General features: G+C 40.4%; 1 protein-coding gene across 2 annotated transcripts in view; it reads left to right on the top strand.

The window, feature by feature from the left end:
• prkar2aa (protein kinase, cAMP-dependent, regulatory, type II, alpha A) overlaps positions 1-23,156 on the top strand; it is a 355,118-nt gene that overhangs the window by 313,638 nt on the left and 18,324 nt on the right. For both annotated transcript variants that reach the window (XM_072280287.1, XM_072280285.1), the window contains one exon: positions 5,036-5,189. In XM_072280287.1, the coding sequence (XP_072136388.1) occupies positions 5,036-5,189 (154 nt within the window). The remainder of the gene's footprint in view (positions 1-5,035; positions 5,190-23,156) is intronic.

Here is a 23,156-nt window from a genome sequence, read left to right as displayed (position 1 = left end):
GTTTCAGACGTGATGAAGGGTCTCAGCCAAAAACATTGACTCTTTATTTCTCTCCATAGACGCTGCCTGACCTGTTGAGTTCCTCTAACATTTTGTGTGTGTTGCTCTGGATTTCCAGCATCTATAGAATCTTTTGTATTTAGAACCGTATCTGTTATAGGTCATCCACATGTCACATTATCTCATTTTTATCTTTTCTCTGCTCACATGGCATGGCCTCCTGGCCATTTTATACAATCTAGGTTTCACGTTATCTCATTCTTACCCTTTCTCTGCTCACATGGCCTGCCTTCTGGCCATTTTCAACAATCCAGGTTAATGTTTCATTGTTTTTTCCCAATATCTCCAAAGATCAAAGTACATTTGTTATTGAAGTATGTATACTATGTACAACCTTGAAATTCGTCTTCTTACAGGCAGCCACAAAAACAAAGAAACCAACTAGAACCCATTTAAAAAGACTGTCAAACACACAGTGTGCAGAAGAAAAGAACAAATTTTGCAAACAATAAAAAATATACAAATAATAATCAGAACTAAGTTCACTAAAGTGAGTCCACTGCCATGAAGCCAATTCATCACTGCAGCCAGTCCAGGAGCCATAGCCTCAGTTCAGCACAGAGATGAGTAGACCTTGTGGAGCAGTGAGCTGAACATCTCTGGCCCTGACACTCCAACCTTTTCAATCTGGCCCTACACATAAATTGGCTAACCATCGTTCTAACCAATGTTCCTCGTTCTTGGGCCCTGGCCCTTCCGTTTCAATTCAACCCCAAGTTCACTTTGTCAATGGCCAAATATCAACTTGTTCCTTGCTCTCGGGCTTGGGCCCCTTTGCCTTAATTCGGCTTGTACCCAACCTTTTCAATATGGCCCTGCGCTTAAATCATACAAACATCAGCACATTCCTTGCTGTTGGGCCTGCCGCCTTGATTTGGCCACAAGTCAATGGCCAAATCTTGATAACCTAGCAACCAACTAACTTCATCAACAGCAACTCTGTCCTCACCTTATCAGGAGATTCCCTTTGTCCTGCCCGTCATTTCCCTCCCTCTCTGCAGCTTAAAACTATCTTGTTTTTTCCCTTTTCCCAGTTCTGACTAATATCTCTGAACTGTTCGGCATGGACTGGATGGGGCAAAGGTCTTGTTTCTGTGCTGCAGTTCTCAGTGACTGTCACTGAAACATTAGCTTTCTTTGTTTTTATATTGATGCTGCCTGACCTGTTGAATATCCTGAGCATTTTCTGTTCTTATTTTTAAATACAGCCATCTTCTTGTTTTGTTTTATTCAGTCCAATGTTGTTAATGTGCAATAGATACTGTCCTTTGGTTTTGAAAATATTCATCAGCAGTCACTAATTTTAATAAAGTATACAATTCTTGACTGTCTAGTGTAAAATTCCTCGTGTGTTTCATTATGAACAATGCATAGACAACACGGTAAAGGAACTTGGATGTCAAATTAGCCATTACCTTGTTTAAACAGCAGGACTCCGTTATATGAGAGAAGTGTAGCATTTTTTTTCTGCTGTTCATTGGCAAAGCATACAACAGCTAATGTGAAATTCCAATTTGAGTGAAGGTGTTATCTCTTAGTTTTCTAGGGTAGTGTTAAAGACAGCTGCTCTTCATTTAATGCTTTAATGCCTTCATGCCACAAAATTGCCAATGACGTCAAGAGCATAATCTGTGGTGATCTTGTAGATGAATAACTGTGGATTGGAGTTTTTTATTCAGTGCCTTTAATGTAATTCAGATTGTGTGAAACCTTGCATCCTGTTTAATCCTGAGCTAAGTATCACATCTGTTCACTAAAATCTGGTTATTTCACCTCCACAGCTTCTTTTGACCTTATTTGAATCTTTGCTGAACCTTTTGTCACCTGCAGGCTCAACAGAATAAAATTCACCTTCGCACTTTTGATTCAATGGGTTGTAAAATCATACGTTATAGAAACAGAGGCTTCAACCCACTGTGTCTGTGCTGACCATTGTGCCAATCGCACTTGCTGACATTAATTCCATGTTCCTCCATGCCTTGCTCATTCAAGTACCTGTCCAGCTAACTCTTAAATATTGTTACCATGTCTGCTACCACCATCTCCGTTAGCAGCTTGTTCCAAATACCACCTACTCTGTGTGTGGAAAAACTTACTCCTGATATCCCCTTTAAGCCTCCCCCTCCTCATCTTAAAGCTTTACCATCCAGAAAACAGACTTTAGCGATATACCTACCGTGTTGTGGTTTATTGATCATGACAGAAGGTCTCTCTGGTGCTTTCCACGCCCTCCCCTCTCTCTTATCCTTTTCCCAACCTTGATTCCTCTCTCCCTTCCCCCTTCCCACTCTCACTCCACAATAGAGACCCATATCAGAATCAGATTTATCATCACTCACATGTCATGAATTTCTTTTTTTTTTGTGTGACAGCAGTACAATGCAATACATAAAATCAGTATTGTTATTGTACAAAAGTCTTAGGCACTCTAGCTATATACATGTGCCTAAGAATTTTGCACAGTACTGTCTCTGTTATCTGTTTAGCATGAGACAATTGGCTGTCTGTCATTATTTAATATCTTCACCCAATATTGGCAGAAGAGTATGATGGACAGTGACAATGTAATGAAGACTGATCTTATCCTTATTTCTCTAAAAATATGCCATTGTCTTCACAGTATCCATAATTGTACCTAGAAAAAGAGGAAGTCACTTGATATTTTGTGCTCTCAGAAAGAGATATTAATGTCATTCCCCCCCCCCCCCCCCCCGTTCTTACTTGGCATTTACAGTTCTCAACATTTGGCACTGTTGGCATGGAGTTCAGGGTTGAGTATTTTGTTGTCTTTCCACAGGTGAACATCCCTAACTCTCCCACCACCAACTTATTGGCTTGCACTGGAAATGCATTTCCCACACAAATCGATTGGTGTTCCTTGTTGCCAAGTCTGCTGTGGTGTATAATATGTCTAGATTCAGCTCTCTGGAAACCTGTATCATTACAAATTTAAAAGCTGTTGATGTAAGATTGGTCTAGTTAGGGGTTCCCAACCTTCTTTTATGCCATGGACCCCTACCATTACCTGAGGGGTCTGTGGACCTTGGGTCTGAGTTTTCATTGTACAGCATTTTTGCCGTCTTGGAGATTCATATTAAAGCTCTGCATTATGCTTGCAAATTGGGAAGCTCAACGCACAGAAACCTTATTAATGATTTTGTATTTACTATTTTTTCCCAATTTCTCCTTGATGCTATTAAATGATGAACACTTATCCACTTTTTTTCTTGACACCACTGCAAGGATGTATGACCTATAAGCTGCTGTTTTTAATGAAAACTTGCATTGCCAGAATTATGGAAGGTACAACAATGTACAGTATTTGAGAGGTTTATTGGCTGTTTTATTGTGTCCTATTTTTGTCACTTTCTGTTGTAAATTCAAAGGTGAGAACGTGAGGATGGGATGATTGAATTGTTGGCTTCATGATAGAACAGGGAACAGTTCAGGCCCTTCAGCCCACGATGTTCTCCTGACCCTTTAGCCTACTCCAAGATCAGTCTAACTCTTCGCTCCCACATAGAGCTCCATTTTTTCTTTCATTCATGTGCCTATCTAAGAGTCACTTAAATGTCCCTCATATATCTGCCTCTACCACTACTTCTGTCAGTGCATTCCATGCACTTATCACACTCTGTGTTTAAAGAAAAAACCTACCTCTGACATCCCCCTTATACTTTCCTCATCACTTTTCAATGATGTCCTTTCGTGTTAGCCATTGCTGCCCTAGGGAAAAAGGTGATGTCTGTCCACTCTATCTATTATGATCTTATACACCCCTGTCAAGTCCCCTGTTATTCCCCTTCACTCCAAAGAGAAGGGCCCTAGTTTTCTCAGTCTTTCCACAGTAGACATGCTCTCTAATTGATCAGTATCCTGGTAAAGCACCTCTCCACCTTCTCAAAAACCTCCACATCCTTCCAATAATGAGGCAATCAGCACTGAACATAATACTCCCAAGTGTGGTCTAACCAGATTTTTATAGAGCTGCAGCATTACCTTGCAGCCCTTGGACTCAATTCCCCAACAAATGAAGGCCAACGCACCATGCACCTTCTTAACTTGTGTGGTAACGATATCTTTTCCTGAAACTATCTTTAGTCAGATGTGTTGGTCTTCAGGTTTTTGCTGAACCGTTCTTTTATTAAAATCAAACAAAAGAAAATCTAAACCACTGTTTTCAATCTATATTTGATACATTAGTTCACTGTGAAAGTCTATTTAAATTTCAGACTTCCAGAGTGAGGGCACTCTGATTCACTTTGTTGTTCAGCTTCATCTTTGGCTGCAGAAGCTTTTCAGCTGCCATAGTCACTCAGAATCAGAATCGAGCTTATTATCACTGACATGTGTTGTAAAATTTGTTGTTTTTCAGCTGTAGTACGGTGCAAAACATACTATAAATTTCAATAAGAAGTACAGTGTATATAAAATAATGTAGTGTTCATGGGTTCATTGACCATTCAGGAATCTGATGGTGGAGGGAAAGAAGCTGTTCTTAAACCTGTTCTCTGTACTTTACCCGATCACCGAATCCTTGAGGCATTGTTGGATGACAAGATTAAATTTACCAGTTTGCTGTGCTATTGGAAGAGCTTCCTCAATAATTTAGTCAGTGATTTTTAGTTGATCTCTATGAAAGAAATAGCCACTAAAGACATTTTTAGTCATTTATTAACTGTTGACATTACTGACGACAACAGCATTTATGTCTATCAGTAATCACCCTTGAACTGAGGAGGCAATTAAGAGTAAAGGTCTGGAGTTACAGATTAGACAGACAGGATATGCATGGAAGCTTTCATTCCCTGAAGAATGTTTGTGGATATAAAAATACCTGCAAAAAGACAGCATGTGTTGCACATTTACTAAAGACCTCATTGAATGTTGGAATGTTTAAACTTGAAGAATGAAATGCACAGGGCATGAATATGTTAAAACCCTCAAATCTTCTTCTCTTGCATTTTTTTGACAGAGGTACATATGATATATATGTAAATAAGGGTGGGCAGCCTCAGCTTGTTGGCAAATATGACAATCACGGCAGCTTTGGTGAGCTGGCACTCATGTACAACACTCCAAGGGCTGCTACTATCATCGCTACCACGGAAGGAGCTCTTTGGGGGCTGGTAAGTAACATTAAAGCAACAAAATTTCATGAAAGCTTGTCGGATATTCAGGCACAGTGTTTCTTATGTAGTGAATTTGGGTTTGTAGATCAGAGCTTTGAAAATTGGTTTATTTCAAATTGAAGGAAGTTTTATTTGTTAAGTAATTAAAGAGGTGCATCACTTTCAGTGCTTTGCTCATGGCTCAAGGATGAGGTAGAGTATGGTGTGACCTGTGATAGCTGGGGTTAAGTCAGTAGCAGGGTTCAGAAAGATTTGGTGTAATGTTTTTAACATGGAGCTTAAGGTAGCCTGGGTACAAAGAACTGAAAGTGATCAAAAGAAATAACAGTTGAACCTGAAATAAGCCTACACTCAGTGGCCACTTTATTAGGCATTTCTCTACATCTGCTTGTTAATACAAATATCTCTTCAGCCAACCATGTGGCAGCGACTCAGTGTATAAAAGCATGCAGACATGCTCAAGATTTTAAGTTATTGTTCAGACCAATCAGAATGAGAAGAAATATGATCTAAGTGACTTTGATCGTGGAATAATTGTTGGTGCCAGATGGGGTGGTTTGAGTATCTCAGAAACTGCTGATCTTCTGGGGGATGTTCGTGCACAACAGTTCTCTAGAGTTTACAGAGAATGGTGTGAGAAACAAAAGAAATATCCAGTGAGCGGCAGTTTTATAGGCGAAAACACCTTGTTAGTTAGCAAGCTCAAATAAGAATTGTCAGGTTGGTTCAAGCCGACAGGAAGGCAACACAAATAACCACATTACAACAGTGTTGTGCAAAAGAGCATCTCTGAACGCATAACATGCTGAACTTTGAAATGGATAGGCTACAGCCGCAGAAGACCACACCTGGTTTCATTCCTGTACCTAATAAAGTTGCTACTCAGTGTATTTTTTTTTTGAAAAAAACTGTGCAGTAAAGCTGTCAGTCTAAAATATTATACCTGTTTATCATATTTTATATCTTATTTTCCCTGTCTGGGATGAATTGAAACTGTGGAAACAGGTAGGAGCTGCTAGATTATTATACAGGTGACCTGTAGGTTTGGTGGGGGGGGGGTTCAGGTGTGGGTGATTCCTTTACTAGAAAAAAAGTACATTGTCCATATCACAGTTTTCTGAAATGTGAAATGTAGTCGTCTACGTACGTGTTAAGAAATACAAGTTAAAGAAAAATACATTTTTTGGGGTTTTTTTCTTATAAATTTTGTAACAATGAATTTTTATTTCTTATCCCAGATTTTTGATAGTAATTTATACATCCAGTAAGGGCAAATTTTCATCACCAGAACTGATGTAATGTGGGAGTACTTTTATTTCAGGTGTTTTAGAACTGAGAAATGTTTCAGATCCAAGTTAAAATTGTGGTTTACTCATTGATTTGTATTGTTAATATACTAAAAATGCTCCAAGTGACTGCAGAGGGGTTTAATCAGAAAAGTGTATCGATTAATTTTGATATGAGTGTTTCAGTTTGGAAAAAATGAAGGACACCAAGTTTCTACAGTAGATGCTTTTTGAAGTACAAATGCTTTTTCAATTCCTTTAAAAGTAACCTGTACGCTTGAATTAAGGCAACAGGAAAAAAATTGTATTTTCAAATGTTAATCCTCAGATTGATTGGCCCCCTGAACGAAACATAGACAATTGTATGTGCTTATGTAAAACAGTTGTGAAGGTTTTAATCATTTATGGCAGAACAATGCATAGGCATTTGCAAATAGATGCAGTTGCCATGTATCTAGACAGTGTAGAAATAGGTGTCACAGAATCTGTAGTAGAAAATTTGGCTGGTTTGCAATTTCTGAACTGTACAGATGTTTTTTATGTAATATGTTGGTGACTTGTTTGTTATTGGTAGGCATTTTTGTGCATGTGTGTGTGTGGTTAAGTTGCCTTTTTCTGCATTCATTATTTCATATAGAATGTAAAGCATTACAGCACTGTAGAGGTCCTTCAGACAAAATGTTATGCTAATCTGTTGACCTACTCTGTAAGATCAATATAACTCTTCCCTCCAACATAGCCCTCAAATTTTTTTTATCATCCATGTGCTTATCTAAGGTAGAAATGTCCCTGATGTATCTGCCTGTACCACCTGCCCTGGCGATGAGTTCCCAATCTCCCAAACACCTGAGCAATCACAGTATCAAGTTCATTGATGACAGAACAGTGATGTGGCTCAACACCACGAAAGATGAGACAGCCTACAGAGAGGAGGTGGAAGAGCTCAAGACCTACTGCTAGGCAAATAACCTCTTCTTTAATGTCAACATGACAAAGAAAATGGTTGTTGATTTCAGGAGAACCCTCCCCCCATCTTACATCGGCAGTACAGCAATGGAAAATGCAAGCAGTTTCAAACTCCTGGCAGTGCACATCACACACAACCTCTCATGTTCCCAGAATACACAGTCAGGAAAGCTCACCAAAGCCATTACTTTCTGAGGAAGCTGAAAAAAGTTGGACTCTGCACATCTCCACTCAGGTCAAGCCAAGTTTATTGAAATTTAACTATATACATGTACAGTTTGTATGTATCGTACATAACCATATAAAGTGTACAGAAATGTGACAGCGTTTCTTCGAAATAGGGTGTAAAGCACAGTAGTGCACATAACACACAATACTTATGAAGGTACGGATAGAATCTGCGGATGAATCACACATAAATAACAAACTAAAGTGCATTAATTTTAAGTATTGGAAAGTATGGAACAGATTAACCAGTGACACTTCGAATACGATATTTCTGGGAGTTCAGAACCTAATGGCCTGGAGGAAGAAACTGTTTCTCATCTTGACTGTTCTTGACTGTTTCCTGCCTGATGGTAGAAAGTCAAAGGGGATGCTGGATCAATGGGTGGGATCCTTAATAATACTAAGGACTCTGCATATGTAGCGCTCCTGATAAATATCCCTAATGGATGGTGGGGAGACCCCTATGATCCTCTCAGCTGTTCTCAAAGCCCTTTGTAGGGACTTCTGGTCCGATGCTCAACTGTTCTCATACCAGATGGAGATGCAGTTTGTCAGGAAGCTCTCAGTGGTGCTCCTGTAAAACACAGTTAAGATGAGGGGTGAGGGGGAGCATTACTTGCCTCAATCTTCTTAGGAAGTGGAGGTGCTGCTGTGGCTTCTTGTTTAGGGAGATGATATTAAGGGACCAGATGAGGTCATCTGTGATGTGAACTCCCAGGAACTTGGTACACTTAACTCTCTCCAGAGGAGCTATGTATTCGCAGAGGGGGATGGTTTTCCTCCACCTTCCTGAAGTCCACAGTGATTTCATTTGTCTTCTCTGCATTCAGGCTTGGGTTGTTCTTCTCACACCAATCCACCAGCCACTCCACTTCTTCTCTGTGCTCTGTCTTGTCATTGTTCTTGATAAGGCCAACCAATGTTGTGTCATCCACAAACTTGGTGACACAGCCCTAGCTGGATCCTGCGATGCAGTCATGCATCTGCAGTGTGAACAGCAGCAGGCTGAGCACACAGCCTTGGGGAGCACCAGTGCTCAGCGTAAAGGGACAGGGACGTTGCTGCCCACACGGTCTGACTGTGGCCTTACTGTACTCTGGCCTAAATTCTAACCATTGTTATCTTCAAGCTCATTTAATTCAATGCTTTCACACCTGGTTCAGATGTCCTTCCTTTCTTTGTCTGTCAGGGCTGCACTTGAATACGAAGTGCTTTCTTAATTCAAAAACACAGAAATTGAATAGTTAACAGGGAATTGTTTTAAAGTTCCAACAATAATTAATGTACAGAAAGTTGGAATCGGAATGAGATTTAATATCACTGGCATATGTTGTGAAATTTTGTTGTTACATGGCAGCAGTACAATGCAATACATAATGAAATCTGTAAGTTACCATAAATACGTGTGCGTGTGTGTGTATGTATATGTATATATGTGTATGTATATATATGTATGTTAAATAAGTAGTGCAAAAACAGGGAGTTAAAAAGTACTGAGGTACTGTTCATGTGCTGAATGTCCATTCAGAAATCTGATGGCAAAGGGGAAGAAGCCATTGCTGGATCTTAGAGTGTGGGTAAAACACAAAATAATTGATTGCATAAGTATTCACCCCTCCTCTTAATACAACACATCAAATCATCACTGGTGTAGCCAGCTGGATTTAGAACTCACATAATTAGTAAAATGGAGATCACCCGAGTAGATACACCAATTCAGTATTAAGGAGATGCAACTCTGGAAACAATTACAGCATTGAGTCTGTGTGGGTAGGTCTCTATCAGTTTTGCATATCTGAACACGGCAATTTTTCCCCATTCTTCTTTACAAGACTGCTCAAGTTCTGTCAGATTGCATGGAGATTGTGAGTGAATAGCCCTTTTCAAGTCCAGCCACAAATTCTTAATTGGATTGAGGTCTTGTCTCAGGGACACTCAGGGTCATTAACTTTGTTGTTTTTAAGTCATTCCTATGTAGCTTTGGCTTTATGCTTGGGGTTGTTGTCTTGCTGGAAGACAAATTTTCTCCCAATTTGCTGTTCTCTTGCAGACAGCATCAGGTTTTCCTCCAGGATCTCCCTGTATTTTGCTGCATTCATTTTACCCTCTACCTTCACAAGCCTTCCAGGGCCTGCTGCAGTGAAACATCCCCACAGCCACAACAATGCTTCATGGTAGGCATGGTATGTTTTTGATTATGTGTGGTGTTTGGCTTACACCAAACTTAGCGTTTAGTCTGATGGCCAAAAAGCTCAATTTTTGTTTCATCAGACCATAAAACCTTCTTCCTGCTGACTTCAGAATCTCCCACATGCCTCTCCCATAAAACTGCTACTGGTGAAGCATCTAGGCAACAGCAGTTTCTCCCATCTCAGCTTCTGAAGCTTGTAACTCCTCCAGAGAGGTCATAGCTCTTTTGGTGGCTTCCCTCACTAATCCCCTTCTTGCATGGTCAATCAGTCTTTGAGGATGGCTTGCTGTAAGCAGATTTACAACTGTGCCATATTCTTTCCATTTCTTGATGATTGACTTAACTGTACTCCAAGGAATATTCAGTGACTTAGAAATTTTCTTGTATCCATCTCCTGACATGTACTTTTTAAAAAAATTTTATTTTTATTTGGATAAGGTATTCACAAGCAATACCTTTTTTTCACAAGCAAAACCTTTTCCATTTTTTATGTAAGTCTATATTAATTTGTACATTCACAAGTGCACATTGAGATAATATAGAAAATAATTAGCACTCAAATAGATGTTTACGTGCAATTGTAATTCCACTCTAGCTGTTATAAAAAATATTAATAATAATGGTTGAATACTAATTTCCATGTATCTCTTCTGGTCCATTTCTTTCTGGTCCAAAATTTCCCCAGATCTTTTCTTTTCTTGTGTTAATTCCACATTTTCCAAAAAAAGGAACAGTAAACATTCGAGCCAAGGGTGCTTATGTTAACACTATTACTATGTTGGTGAGACAAGCAGTATAAACCATTTGGAGAGTCATCTAAAGTCTGCTCCCTCTGGGGTTATAAATTAAATCCATTTATTCCAAACTCAATAAAATTTTTCCTTTTGAATTCTCAGAGAGTAGGTCATCTTTTCCATTTTAAATATTTCCAAAATGATTTCATGCCAATCTTCTAATGTAGGTGATGTTGGATTTAACAACTTTGTGGTGATTGATTTCTTACTTGCCGCTAAAAGGGCCTGCAGCAGCTTTATATCTTTCTTCTGTTCCAAAAACAATACATGCCCCAAGTAGAGAGTCTCAAAGTTCAGAGGTATCTGAGACATGTACTTTTCAATAACCTTTTTGTGGAGTTGCTTGTAGTTTTCTTTTGTCTTTGTGGTGTAGTTTTTGCCAGGATACTGACTCACCAGCAGTTGGACCTTCCGGATACAGGTGTATTTTTACTACGATCAATTGAAACACCTCGACTGCACACAGGTGATCTCCATTTAACTCATTATGTGAGTTCTAAAACCAACTGGCTACACCAGTGATGATTTGCTGTGTCATATTAAAGGGAGTGAATACTTAGACAATCAATTATTTTGTGTTTTACATTTGTAATTAATTTAGATCACTTTGTAGATACCTCTTTTCACTTTAACATGTAAGAGTCTTTTTCTGTTGATCAGTGTCAAAAAAGCCACATTAAATCCATTGTGATTCAATATTGTTAAACAATAAAACATGAAATACATTTTATAGGCACTGTATAACCGCTGTCATGTCTTCTTTGTAACTGCATCAATATGTTGGGCCCAGTATAGATCCTTAGAGATGTTGAAACCCAGGAACTTGAAATTGTTCACCCTTTCTACTTCTGATCCCTTGATGAGGACTGGTGTTGTTCACTCATCTTACCCTTTCTGAAGTCCACAATCAATTCTTTGGTCCTACTGACATTGAGTGCAAGGTTGTTGCTGTGACACCACTCAACTAGCTGATATTTCTCGTTCGCCTTCTCGTTACCATCTGAAATTCTGCCAACAATAGTTGTGTCATCAGCAAATTTATTAGTGGCATTTGAGCTGTGCCCAGCCACACAGTCATGGGTATAGAGCAGTGGGCTAAGCACACATCCTTGAGGTTGATGGTTGTGAATAAATGAAAGGAAATGGAAACCACACTTTTTTTTACACTATATAGTTCATATAGCTGTCAGAAGAATACTGTATGTGCAATATATATCATATATGCATCTTTTCTGCTGAAAATGCGCATTACCAAAGTACGGAATTTACTGATAATATTGTGGTAATGAATTGACGACAGGCAGTGTGCACATTTGGGCATTCAGCAAACAGTTGATTACATAGCTATTAAAGTTAATTTCATCAAGAGATTAAAGACTTGAAGAAGCAGAACTTACCACAGAAATTACAGCAATTTTTCTCAATACACCAGAGACATTTTGTCTGGGAACTTTTCAGTTGGAGGTTAGTTGCACAAAAAAATGTCCGTAAAATCAATCAGTCACCAGGCTGTATTCTCACTCTGTCACGGATTAGCTTGATATACAGGCTAGAGATGTAGATAGATATTTTCATGATTGCCTTGCATTAATCTTATTAATTTTGCTTTAAGTTAATTGCATTATTTTGGTTTGCATTTATTTCCATCGTGTAGATTTTGCACATGGATGAAAACATGATCAGTTTGAAATTGCTAATTTCCTTTACATTCTATAAACAGTTTCATGTGTAATGCTGCTGTGATGGTATTGTTCTTTAATTGGGTTTTATTATTTTAGTACCATGAGGAGTTTGTTATTTTTGGTATAGTGTAATATGCTGAGGGGCAAACATTACCTTTCCTGTGATCTAGGTGTGTTTTCCACATACAGTGGAAATATTCAGTTTTTTTCCTTGTTTTGTGGATTCAATGTCCACTGTAGTCTATAGCTGCATGAAGGTTTAGTGTAAAAATTAAGCACAGTGACTGAATCTTAGGAAGGGATAGGCAAAATACAAAAAATGGAAAAGGAATGTTCTGGTATTAAAGAATGGAATGAAGGCAATAAAAAAAAATTGGGATCTTGGCTCAATACAAACCAAAACTAGAATAGATGTGGGTAGAGTTGAGCAATTAAAAGGGCAGAAACATTGTGGGAATTGTATGCAGGTCTTTAGTGATAGTAATATAGGATGAAGTTTAGATGAGGTGATTATAAGTGAACATAGCAAGCCCATTGGCGCATGGCCAAGTGGTTAAGGTGTCGGTCTAGTGACCTGAAGGTCGTGAGTTCGAGCCTCAGCTGAGACAGCGTGTTGTGTCCTTGAGCAAGGCATTTAATCACACATTGCTCTGCGACAACATCGGTGCCAAGCTGTATCGGCCCTAGTGCCCTTCCCTTGGACAACATCGATGGCGTGGAGAAGAGAGACTTGCAGCATGGGCAACTGACGGTCTTCCATACAACTTTGCCCAGGCCTGCGCCCTGGAAACCTTCCAAGGCGCAAATCCGTGGTCTCACGAGACTAACGGATGCCTGTGATAGCGAGCCCATTATACTAGTCAAGTTGAATCAACATATAGTGCGAAGAAACCAACTGAACAGTAGTGGCAATTGAGTGCATTGGAGATCAGTGTTGAGAAACCAATGAAGGAATTGGCAATTTAACATCTATTCAATGGAAAGGAATGAATAGATATTAAAGGAATGAGTATTGGGTGATTGGCAGGAGGCAATGAGTGGGAATAAAGGGAGCCTTTTCTGGTTGCCTGCCAGTGACTAGTGGTGTTCCTCAGAGGTCAGTGTTGGGTCTGCTTCTTTTGCCTTGTATATCAATGATTTGGCTGACAGAATTAATGACTTTGCAGATGATACAGGTTTCCCCCGCTATCCAAAAGTAGAGCATTCCTATGAAACCTTTCGTAAGCTGAAATGGCGTAAAGCGAAGAAGCAATTACCATTAATTTATATGGGAAAATTTTTTGAGCATTCCCAGACCCAAAAAATAACCTACCAAATCATACCAAATCATACCAAATAACACTAACATATAGTAAAGGCAGGAATGATATGTTAAATACACAGCCTGTATAAAGTAGAAATAATGTATGTACAGTGTAGTTTCACTTACCAGAATTGGGAAGACAGCGAGCACACTGGAAGGTTCATGCATTTTTCTATCATAAAGTTCTTTGTAAGCACTCAAAACATCCTGCAAACCTGCCCTAAACCTACGTGCCCTTTCGAAATTAAAGTCATACTTTTCTGCAATCATTGCAGCACTGTCAGTCGTGCGAAAATCTCATGCAGTTCAAAGCTATGGCGGCTTGATGCTGAGGCGCTGAGTGTAGTTCCCTGGGAAGGAGCTTGGTGGCGTCGCTCTCACTGCTCGGGGTGTACGCTGCCTCTATAACGGCTCGCTGTAAAACAAACGCTGAATGCTATTTTTGCTTTTTGCCACTCTCACTGCTCGGGGTGTACGCTGCCTCTATAACGGCCCGCTGCAAAACAAATGCTGAATGCTATTTTCGCTTTTCGGCTTTTTTCGTAAAGCCGAAAATCCTCTTTGGATTTCTTTCGGTTAGCGAAAACGGGTACTAATGTAGGTCTTTTGTAAAAGGGAAGTGGAGTAAAGCGAACTTTCGAAAAGCGGGGGATACCTGTACAAAGATAGGTGGAGGGGCAGGTAGTGTTGAGGAAGCAGAGAGACTGCAGAAGGACTTAGATTAGGAGATGAGGTGCAAAGGGACTTGTGAGTCCTCATGCAAGATTCCCTAAAGGGAACTTGCAGGTTGAGTTGGTGGTGAGGAAGGTAAATGCAATGTTAGCATTCATTTCGCAAGGACAGGAATATAAATGCAAGGATGTAATGTTGAGGCTATATAAAGCACTATTGAGGCCTCACGGAGTATTGAGCAGTTCTTGGCCCCTTATTTAAGAAAGGATGTGCTGAAATGGGAGAGGGTTCAAAGGAGCTTCTGGGATTGAAAGGGTTATCATATAAGGAGCATTTGATGGCTCCGGGCCTGCACACATTGGAATTCAGATGAATGAGAGGGGATCTCATTGAAACCTATTGAATGTTGAAAGACCTCAATAGAGTGCATGTGGAGATGATGTTTGCTATAGTGGGTGAGTCTAGGACCAGAGGACACAGCCTCAGAATAGAAGGAAGTCCATTTAGAATGGAGATGAGGAGGAATTTCTTTGCCAGAGAATGGTAAATCTGTGGAATTTGTTGCCACAGGTGGCAATGGAGGCCAACTTGGTATATTTATATTTAAGGCAGAGGTTGATAGATTCTTGATTAATCAGAGCATGAAAGGATATAGGGAGAAAGCAGAAGACTGGTGCTGAGAGTGAAATAGATCAGCCAATGGTGAAACGGCAGAGCCGACTCAGTAGGCCAAATCGTCTAATTCTGCTCCTACATCTTATGGAATAAGGTACAATTCATTGGTGACCTATTGTTACTGAAAGGGCTCTTCAGGAATAATAATCACAATGTAGTGGAATATATATAAAGAGTATATATTATTTAGTTCAGTCTGAAACCAGGGTCTTGAATCTGAATAAGAGAAACCATGAAAGCGCGAGGCATTACTGTGATAAATAAGGAAGCTATATCATATGGGAATACAATGAATGAGCAGAGGCTAATATTTGAAGAATTAATACATATCTTACATGTGATGGATATTTCTTTGAGGCAAAATAATGGCTGTGACATGGTGGAAAAGTTTGAGAAGGTACTAGAAAAAAAGGAAAAGCCTTATTACTTTAAGTGTGTTAAGCCTGAGGACTGAGAGAATTTCAGAATTCAACAAAGGGAGTATACGGCAGGGATTCCCAACCTTTTTTATGCCATGGACCCTGCCATTAACTGAGGGATTCATGGACTCCATGTTGGGAACCCCTGGTCTAAAGCATTGATGAGGACAAAGTGGAATATGAGGTAGACTGTTATGAAACATAAAAACATGGTAAGAGCTCCTGCAGATTTGTGAAAAGTGTATGATTAGTAAGAAGTTAATATGGGTTCTTTGCAAGCTGTAACCGGAGAGATTATACTGTGGATAAAGAAAAGGCAAAGAATGATTAAAGATTATGATTTCAGGGGGGAAGGCACAATTAAACATATTTTAGGCACCCGTTAGTCTCGTGAGACCATGGATTTGTGCCTTGGAAAGTTTCCAGGGCGCAGGCCTGGGCAAGGTTTTATGGAAGACTGGCAGTTGCCCATGCTGCAAGTCTCCCCTCTCCACGCCACCAGTGTTGTCCAAGGGAAGGGCATTAGGACCCATACAGCTTGGCACCAGTGTCGTCGCAGAGCAATGTGTGGTTAAGTGCCTTGCTCAAGGATACAACACACTGCCTCAGCCAAGGCTTGAACTAGCAACCTTCAGATCACTAGACGAACGCCTTAACCACTTGGCCACGCACCAACACATTAAACATACAGACCTAGATTAAATGAATTGACAAAGATCTGGCAAATGTAATATAATTTGGAAACTTGAAACTCTGGATCTTGATAGGAAGAATAAATACACTTTTTATGTAGATGGTGGGGAAAGCTGAGCTTTAGATACAATTTGATCTGGATATCCTAGAGCATGAGTCACTGAAGACTTTAGTGCAATGCAGCTAGTGCTTCAGAAAGTTAACATTGTCATCATTCATTGCAAAAGGAAATGATACAAAAGTGCAGAGATCTTGGTTCAGTGCTTAGAGCACTGGTCTGACCACATCTGGAAGACTGCACCATATTGATCTCCTTATTCAGAGAAGACTAGAAGTAGAAAATGTACAAATTGATGTCTAGATTGAGCCGATCATCTTAAGGACTCTTAACCTCAATCTACCTCATTATGATCTTGCACATTATTGTTTATCACTGCTGCACTTTCTCTGTAGCTGTTCACTTGATTTTGCATTCTGTTATTGTTTTACCTTTTTCTATCTCAATGAATTGTCTAATTATTTGATCTATGTTAACAGTATGCAAGGCAAGTTTTTCAGTATATGTCGGCACAAGTGACAATAATAAACCAATTTCCATTCCAATTGAAGGAACATCAAACAGGTTAGGCTTGTATTTTCTGGATTTCAGAAGAGTTATTGGGGAGGGATGGGGCTTGATAATTAAAATGTTTAAAATCCTCCATGGGCTTGATGTACTAGATTGGTAGGTATTCTCTCTTTAGAAAGAATCAACAAAGAACAGTAAAAGGTGTTCACATATTTAAGACAGATGAGGTGAAACATTTTCTCTTTGAGTGCGGGGAACCTTGAAGCCTGTTCTGTTGAAGGAGGTGAAAGATTAACAGATGTAGACAGGATTGTGGAGCTGAGGTTATAATCAGATCATTCAGGATCTTGTTGAAAAACAGGCTAAGTTTTAGAACTCGGCATTCCACCATATGTTAATTAATCTAACCATTTTTATAAAATGGAGTTTCCCTTTCTTCACGATTGATGCTGCCCTTACCCGTATCTTCTCTATTTCCTGGCTCACCCCATCTTCCCGCCACCTTAACAGTGATAGAGTTCCTCTTGTCCTTAACTACCACCCACAACATATCATCTTCCACAACTTCTGCCATCTCCAAAGGGATCCTACCACAAACATATCTTTACCCCCGACTCCTATGTTTCCACAGAGATTGCTCCCTCTGTGATTCCTTGTCCATTTGCCCCTCTCCCTCCTGGCACTTATCCCTGCAAGAGGCCAAAGTCCTACACCTGCCCATTCCCATCCTGCACCACTTTCATTCAAGGCCCCAAATGGCCCTTCCAGGTGAGGCAACACTTCACCTGTGAATCTGCTGGGGTCGTCTGTTGTACCTGGTGCTCCTGATGTGGCCTTCTCTGCATTAGTGACTCCTGTAATAAAATGGGGGTCTGCTTCGTTGAGCACCTCCACTCCACCTGCCAAAGGCAGAACTTCCCTGTGGCCCAACAGTTTAATTCCGTTTCCCATTCCCATTCTGACATGTCGGTCCATGGACTCCTCTTGTGCCACGGTGAGGTCACCCTCTGGGTGGGGGAGCAATACCTTGTATTCTGTTGGGGTAGCCTTCAACCTGATGGCATGAATATTGATTTCTATGTCCAGTAAAAAAAATCCCTCTTCTCCCCGCCCCCTTCTGTTCCCCACTTCTGCCTTTTCTCACCTGCCTATCACCTCTCCCTGGTGTCCTTCCACCTTCCCTTTTTCCTATGGTCCATTCTTCTCTGCTTTCATAGTCTTTCATCTCCAGCCCTTTACCTTTCCAATCCACTGGATTTCTCTTATCACCTTATAGCTATCTTTTCTCCCCTCCCCCCAGCTATTTATTTTGGCATATTCCTCTTTCCTTTCCAGTCCTGAAGATGGGTGTTGGCCTGAAATGTTAAACTGCCTGATCTGCTGAGTTCCCCCAACATGTTGTGTATGTAACCAGTTTTATAGTTTATTCAGGAGGTTGCAAGGAAAGTTGATGATGCCAAGATGATAGACATTGTCTACACGTGCTTTAACAAGGCCTTTGACAAACTTGCACATGGGAGGTTGGCCTAGACAGTTATAGGGGACTCTATAATCAAGGAGACAGATAGGCAATTCTGTGGATGCAAAAAAGGAAATACGGATGGTAGTTTGCTTCCCAGGCGCCAGGGTCTGAGATGTTTCTGGACGTATCCACAATATCCTGAAGAGGGAGGGTGAGCAGCCAGAAGTCATGATACGTATTGGTACTAACAACATAGGAAAAAAGCGCGAGGAGGTCCTGAAAGAAGACTATAGGGAGTTAGGAAAGACACTGAGAAACAGGACCTCAAGGGTAGTAATCTTGGGATTTCTGCCTTTGCCACGTGACAGTGAGGGTAGGAATAGAATAAGATGAAATTGGAGCGGGGGCAGGGATTCAGATTTCTGGATAATTGGGACCTCTTCTGGGACAGGTGGGACTTGTACAAAAGGGGTGGATTACACTTCAATCCGAGGGGGACCAGTATTCTTGCAGGCAGATTTACGAGAGCTCTTGGGAGTGGTTTAAGCTAATATGGCAGGGGGACAGAAACCAGCATGATCGAGCTGAGGATGAGCCAGCAGGTTTACAAGTAGATGATGGGTGTAACATGAATGCAAAGAAGGACAAGCCAATGATTGGGTACAAATGCAGACAGCAAAGAGTTAAATTGTACCACAGAAGCAAAATTCGAAAGAGGCAAAGAATGCAGGTCAGAAAGTGCTGTATTTAAATACGTGTGGCATTCAGAATAAGGTAAATGAACTAGAGATTGGTTGGTAAATGATTTAGATAATGGAATTGATGACTTCATGGCAAAGTTTGCGGATGATATGAAGGTAGGTGAAGGGTAGGTATTGTTGAGGAAGCAATGCGATTGTCGCAGGACAGACAAATTGGAAGAATGGGCAAAAATTGGCAGATGAAATACGGAGTTGGGAAATGTACGATAATGCATTTTGGTAAAAGGAACAATAGTACAGACTATTATCTAAATGGGCAGAAGGTTCAAACATCAGACGTGCAGAGGGACTTAGGAGTCCTTGTGCAAGACTCCCAGAAAGTTAATTTGCAGGTTGAGTCTGTGGTAAAGAAAGAAAATGCAATGTTGACATTTATTTCAAGGGGAATAGAATATAAAAGCAAGGAAATAATGCTGAGCCTTTATAAGACATTAATCAGGTTGCACTTAGAGTATTGTCAACAGTCTTGGGCCCTAAAAAAGAAAAGGATGCGTTATCATTGAAGAGAGTCCAGAGGAGGTTCAAGAGGATGATTCGGGAATGAAGGGGTTAACATAAGAGGAGCGTTTGGCAGCTTTGGGCCTGTACTCACTGGAATTTAGAAGAATCCAGGAGGATTTCATAGAAACCTATTAAATGTTGAAAGGACTAGATAAGGTGGATGTGGAGAGGATGTTTCCTATGATGGGGATATGGTGGATGAGAAGGCAGGTGTATGGAGTTGAGTTAGGTCCGGGTTCAGCCATGATGGAATGATGGAGCAAACTCGATGGGCTGAATGGCCTAATTCTGCTCATATGGTCTTATAGATGGATAAGTTACCTGACATTTAGAATGAAGTAGTAAATTGGATTCAATGTTGGCTTAGCGGGAGAAACCAGAGTAAATGGTTCTCTCTCTCACTGGAGGTCTGTGGCTAATGGTGTGCTGAAAGGATTTTAATGTTTATATTTTAGAAGATAATGTGGAAAACTGGATCATTAAATTGCCAGATGCCATCAAGATTAGGGTCACAGTGGACAGAGAAGAAGGTTCTCATAGGTTGAAAGGTGGAAAAATTGGCTAAAAAATGCAAGAAGTTTAATGCAGACAATTGTAAGTTGTAACACTTTGGTGGGACAAACCAGGAAAGGGCTTAAACAGTAACTGGTTCGGTATTGAGGAATGAAGTAGAACAAAGTGATCTGGAAATACAGATCCATAATTCCTTGAAAGTGGTGGCACAGGTAGGTAGAGTCATAAAGAGAGTTTTTGACACAATAGCCTTCAGAAATCAGAGCACTGAGTACAGGTATAGGATGTTGGTGAGGTCAAAATTACAGAGGTGTACAAAATTATGAGGATATAGATGCTACCTGGCCTACTGAGTTCCTCTAGCATTTTATGTGTGTTGCTTGGAATTCCAGCATCTGCAGATTTTCTCTTATTTACGTAAAAACATGCCAACTTTATCCCCTCAGGTTGAGATAGAGCTATAGGTCATAGATTTAGGGTGAAAGGTGAAATATATTTATGGGAACCTGAGGGGCAACTTCTTCTCTCAGAGGATGGTGTGAGTGTGGATGAGCTGCCAGCAGAAGTGATGGATGTAGGTTTAATTGCAACATTTAAGACAAATTTGGATAGGTACATGGATCAGAGAGGTGTGGTGGGCTGTGGCCTGGGTGCAGGTAGATGGGTCAAGGCAGAAAAACAGGACAGCATGGACTAGATAGACCAAGTGGCCTGTTTCTGTGCTGTAGTGTTCTATGGCTATGACTGAAGAGGATCTGAAGGTTTAGATGCTGAGTATATTTAGCATGGAGATGAATAGATCATTGGATAATAAGAGAATTGATGTAAGTTATGGGTTAATTCAGAACAGAGGGGAAATAAATGATCACCCCTGATCTCATTGAACCATGGGGCAGGCATTACGGATTTTTCCTTGCATTTAGATTCAGATTCATTTATTAATCACTTGTATGTCGATATATACAATGAAATGCATTGTTTGTATCGACAAACACAACCTAGGGATGTTCTGGGAGCAGCCATTAGTGTCTCGAGCATTCTGGCACCAACATAGCACACCCACAATGTTCAGTGGAACAACACAAGCAGCAGCAAAAACAACACAATAACAGCAAAAGAAGCAACCAAATTTGAGCCATGACCTCAATGGGCATTACAGCTTGTCGCCATCGTGACTAGACTGGACCTTTTAATTGAAGTGTTTCTTGGAATGTTAGATCAAGGCAACTAAACTTAGTCAGTGAGTCATACAGGATGGAAACAGGCCCTTCAGCTCAACTGGTCCACACCAACCAACATATCCATTAAAGCTGTAATCTCTTGAGTCACAGCAACATCCCTGTAAAACATCTGTGCACTCTTTTTAGCATAATGACATCTTTCCTGTGATCAAAATTGAGGACAATATTCCAAATGTGACCTCACTACATTTTGTACAACTCTAACATAATGTCCCAATTTCTATGCTCAATGCCCTGACTGATAAAAGCTGCCTTCACCACCATGTCTACCTGTGACAGCACTTTCAGGCAACCATGCATGTGTACTCCCTGGTCCCTCTGATACAACACTCCCCAGAGCCCTACATACACTGTGAAGGTCCTACACTAATTTCTCTTCCCAAAGTACACATCTGAGTTAAACGCCAAATCTCCCAGTTTAAGGTCCTATATTTTGTCTTTAGTTTTGTATTTTCATTATATTCCCTTGCAAAATTTATAAGCTTGGCAAGTTGTAAATGGCAACTCTTGCCTAAGGTAAAGTAGCTCCACAACAAGGCGGGTGCTAAGTTAAAAACTCGGTACTGATTGGATCAGCGGAAATAATATTCTCTCACTAATCTCTTGCATTATGCCCTCAAGCAATGCTGGATATTATTTTGTGAAACCACTTGGAATAATTGGAGAAGCAAGGAGCAGGACTGTCTAAATGGTGTGTGTTTCTTCACTTTGCCGGCCTATGCGCTGGGAGATGCAAAGCTGTGGTTTGTAGTGCCACCACTGGCTGAAGGCTAGAATTACAGCATGATCTAGACATAAGGAATTTGTCCCAGAGAAAATTTGTACAATAGTCACAAGTATTCCAAGTGAAAATTAGGCTTTGTTGCACATGAATATCCAAGATTTTATTACTGTGGATGTCTTGTGGTTTTGAAGATGATTCTGAAAATTTCCCATTTTAATCCCAAAAATGTATTAATGCATTGTAAGAGACTTAACATAAAGACAATTTGCAGTGATTGAGTGTCAAATGAAATTAAAATGTGTGTATGGAGTAAACAGACCCTTCAGGCCAAATGGTTCACACTGACCAAAATACTAGTACAAGCTAGTCCCATTTGTCTGCATTTGGCCTTATAAACCCCTCCTATCTGTGTACCTGTCCTACTGTCTTTTAAAAATTATTGTCTGTTAAGATTTTTGCAACTAGTTTATTCTACTCCAAAAACAATTTTTAAAACAATTTGTGTATTTTGTATGTCTTAAAGGGGTATTTTAACTTTTCTGAACAAAATTACTTCCATTTAACCATACTGTACCTGGTTGTTCTTAAAATGGATTTATTGTTTTATAAGCAACTTTTTTTCTCATGAAAACCCAAGTATGTACTCGCAACATACACAAAAGTGCTGGAGGAACTCAGCAAGTCAGGCAGCAGCTATGGAGGGGAATAAATAGTTGATGCTTCAAGCTGAGACTCTTCATCAGCATTGGAAAGGAAGAGGGCTGAAGCTAGAAAAAGAAGGTGAGGAGAGTACAAACTGGCAGATGATAAGAGAGACCAGGTGAGGTGAAGGTGGTTAAGGGAGGGAGGATGCAGTAAGAAGCTGGGAAGCGAGAAGTGGAGGAGGTGAAGGACTGAAAAAGAAATCTGATAGGCAAGGAGAGTGGACCATGGAGGAAAGGGAATGAGGAGGAGCACTGGGGGAGGTGATGCTGGAGAGAAGAGAAGGGGCGAGAGGATAACTAGAGTGAGGAATGGAACAAGAAGAGAAGGGGAAGGGGGGAGAAATTACCAGAATTTAAAAAAAAACTGCTGTCCATGGCACCAGGTTGGAGGCTACCCAGATGCAGAATGAGGTGTTGCTCCTCCAACCTGAGTGTGGCCTCATCGTGGCGGTAGAGGAGGCCTTAGACCAATATGTCGGAAGGAGAACGGGAAGTCTAATTGAAATGGAAGACCGCTGGGAAATCACAACTAGTGGTGGATGGAGTGAAGGTGTTCAACAAAGCAGTTCCCCAAACTACAT

The sequence above is a fragment of the Mobula birostris genome, chromosome 16, assembly GCF_030028105.1.
Source record: "Mobula birostris isolate sMobBir1 chromosome 16, sMobBir1.hap1, whole genome shotgun sequence".
In the NCBI taxonomy this organism is placed as follows: Eukaryota; Metazoa; Chordata; class Chondrichthyes; order Myliobatiformes; family Myliobatidae; genus Mobula; species Mobula birostris.
This window is presented reverse-complemented; position numbering and strand designations above follow the sequence as displayed.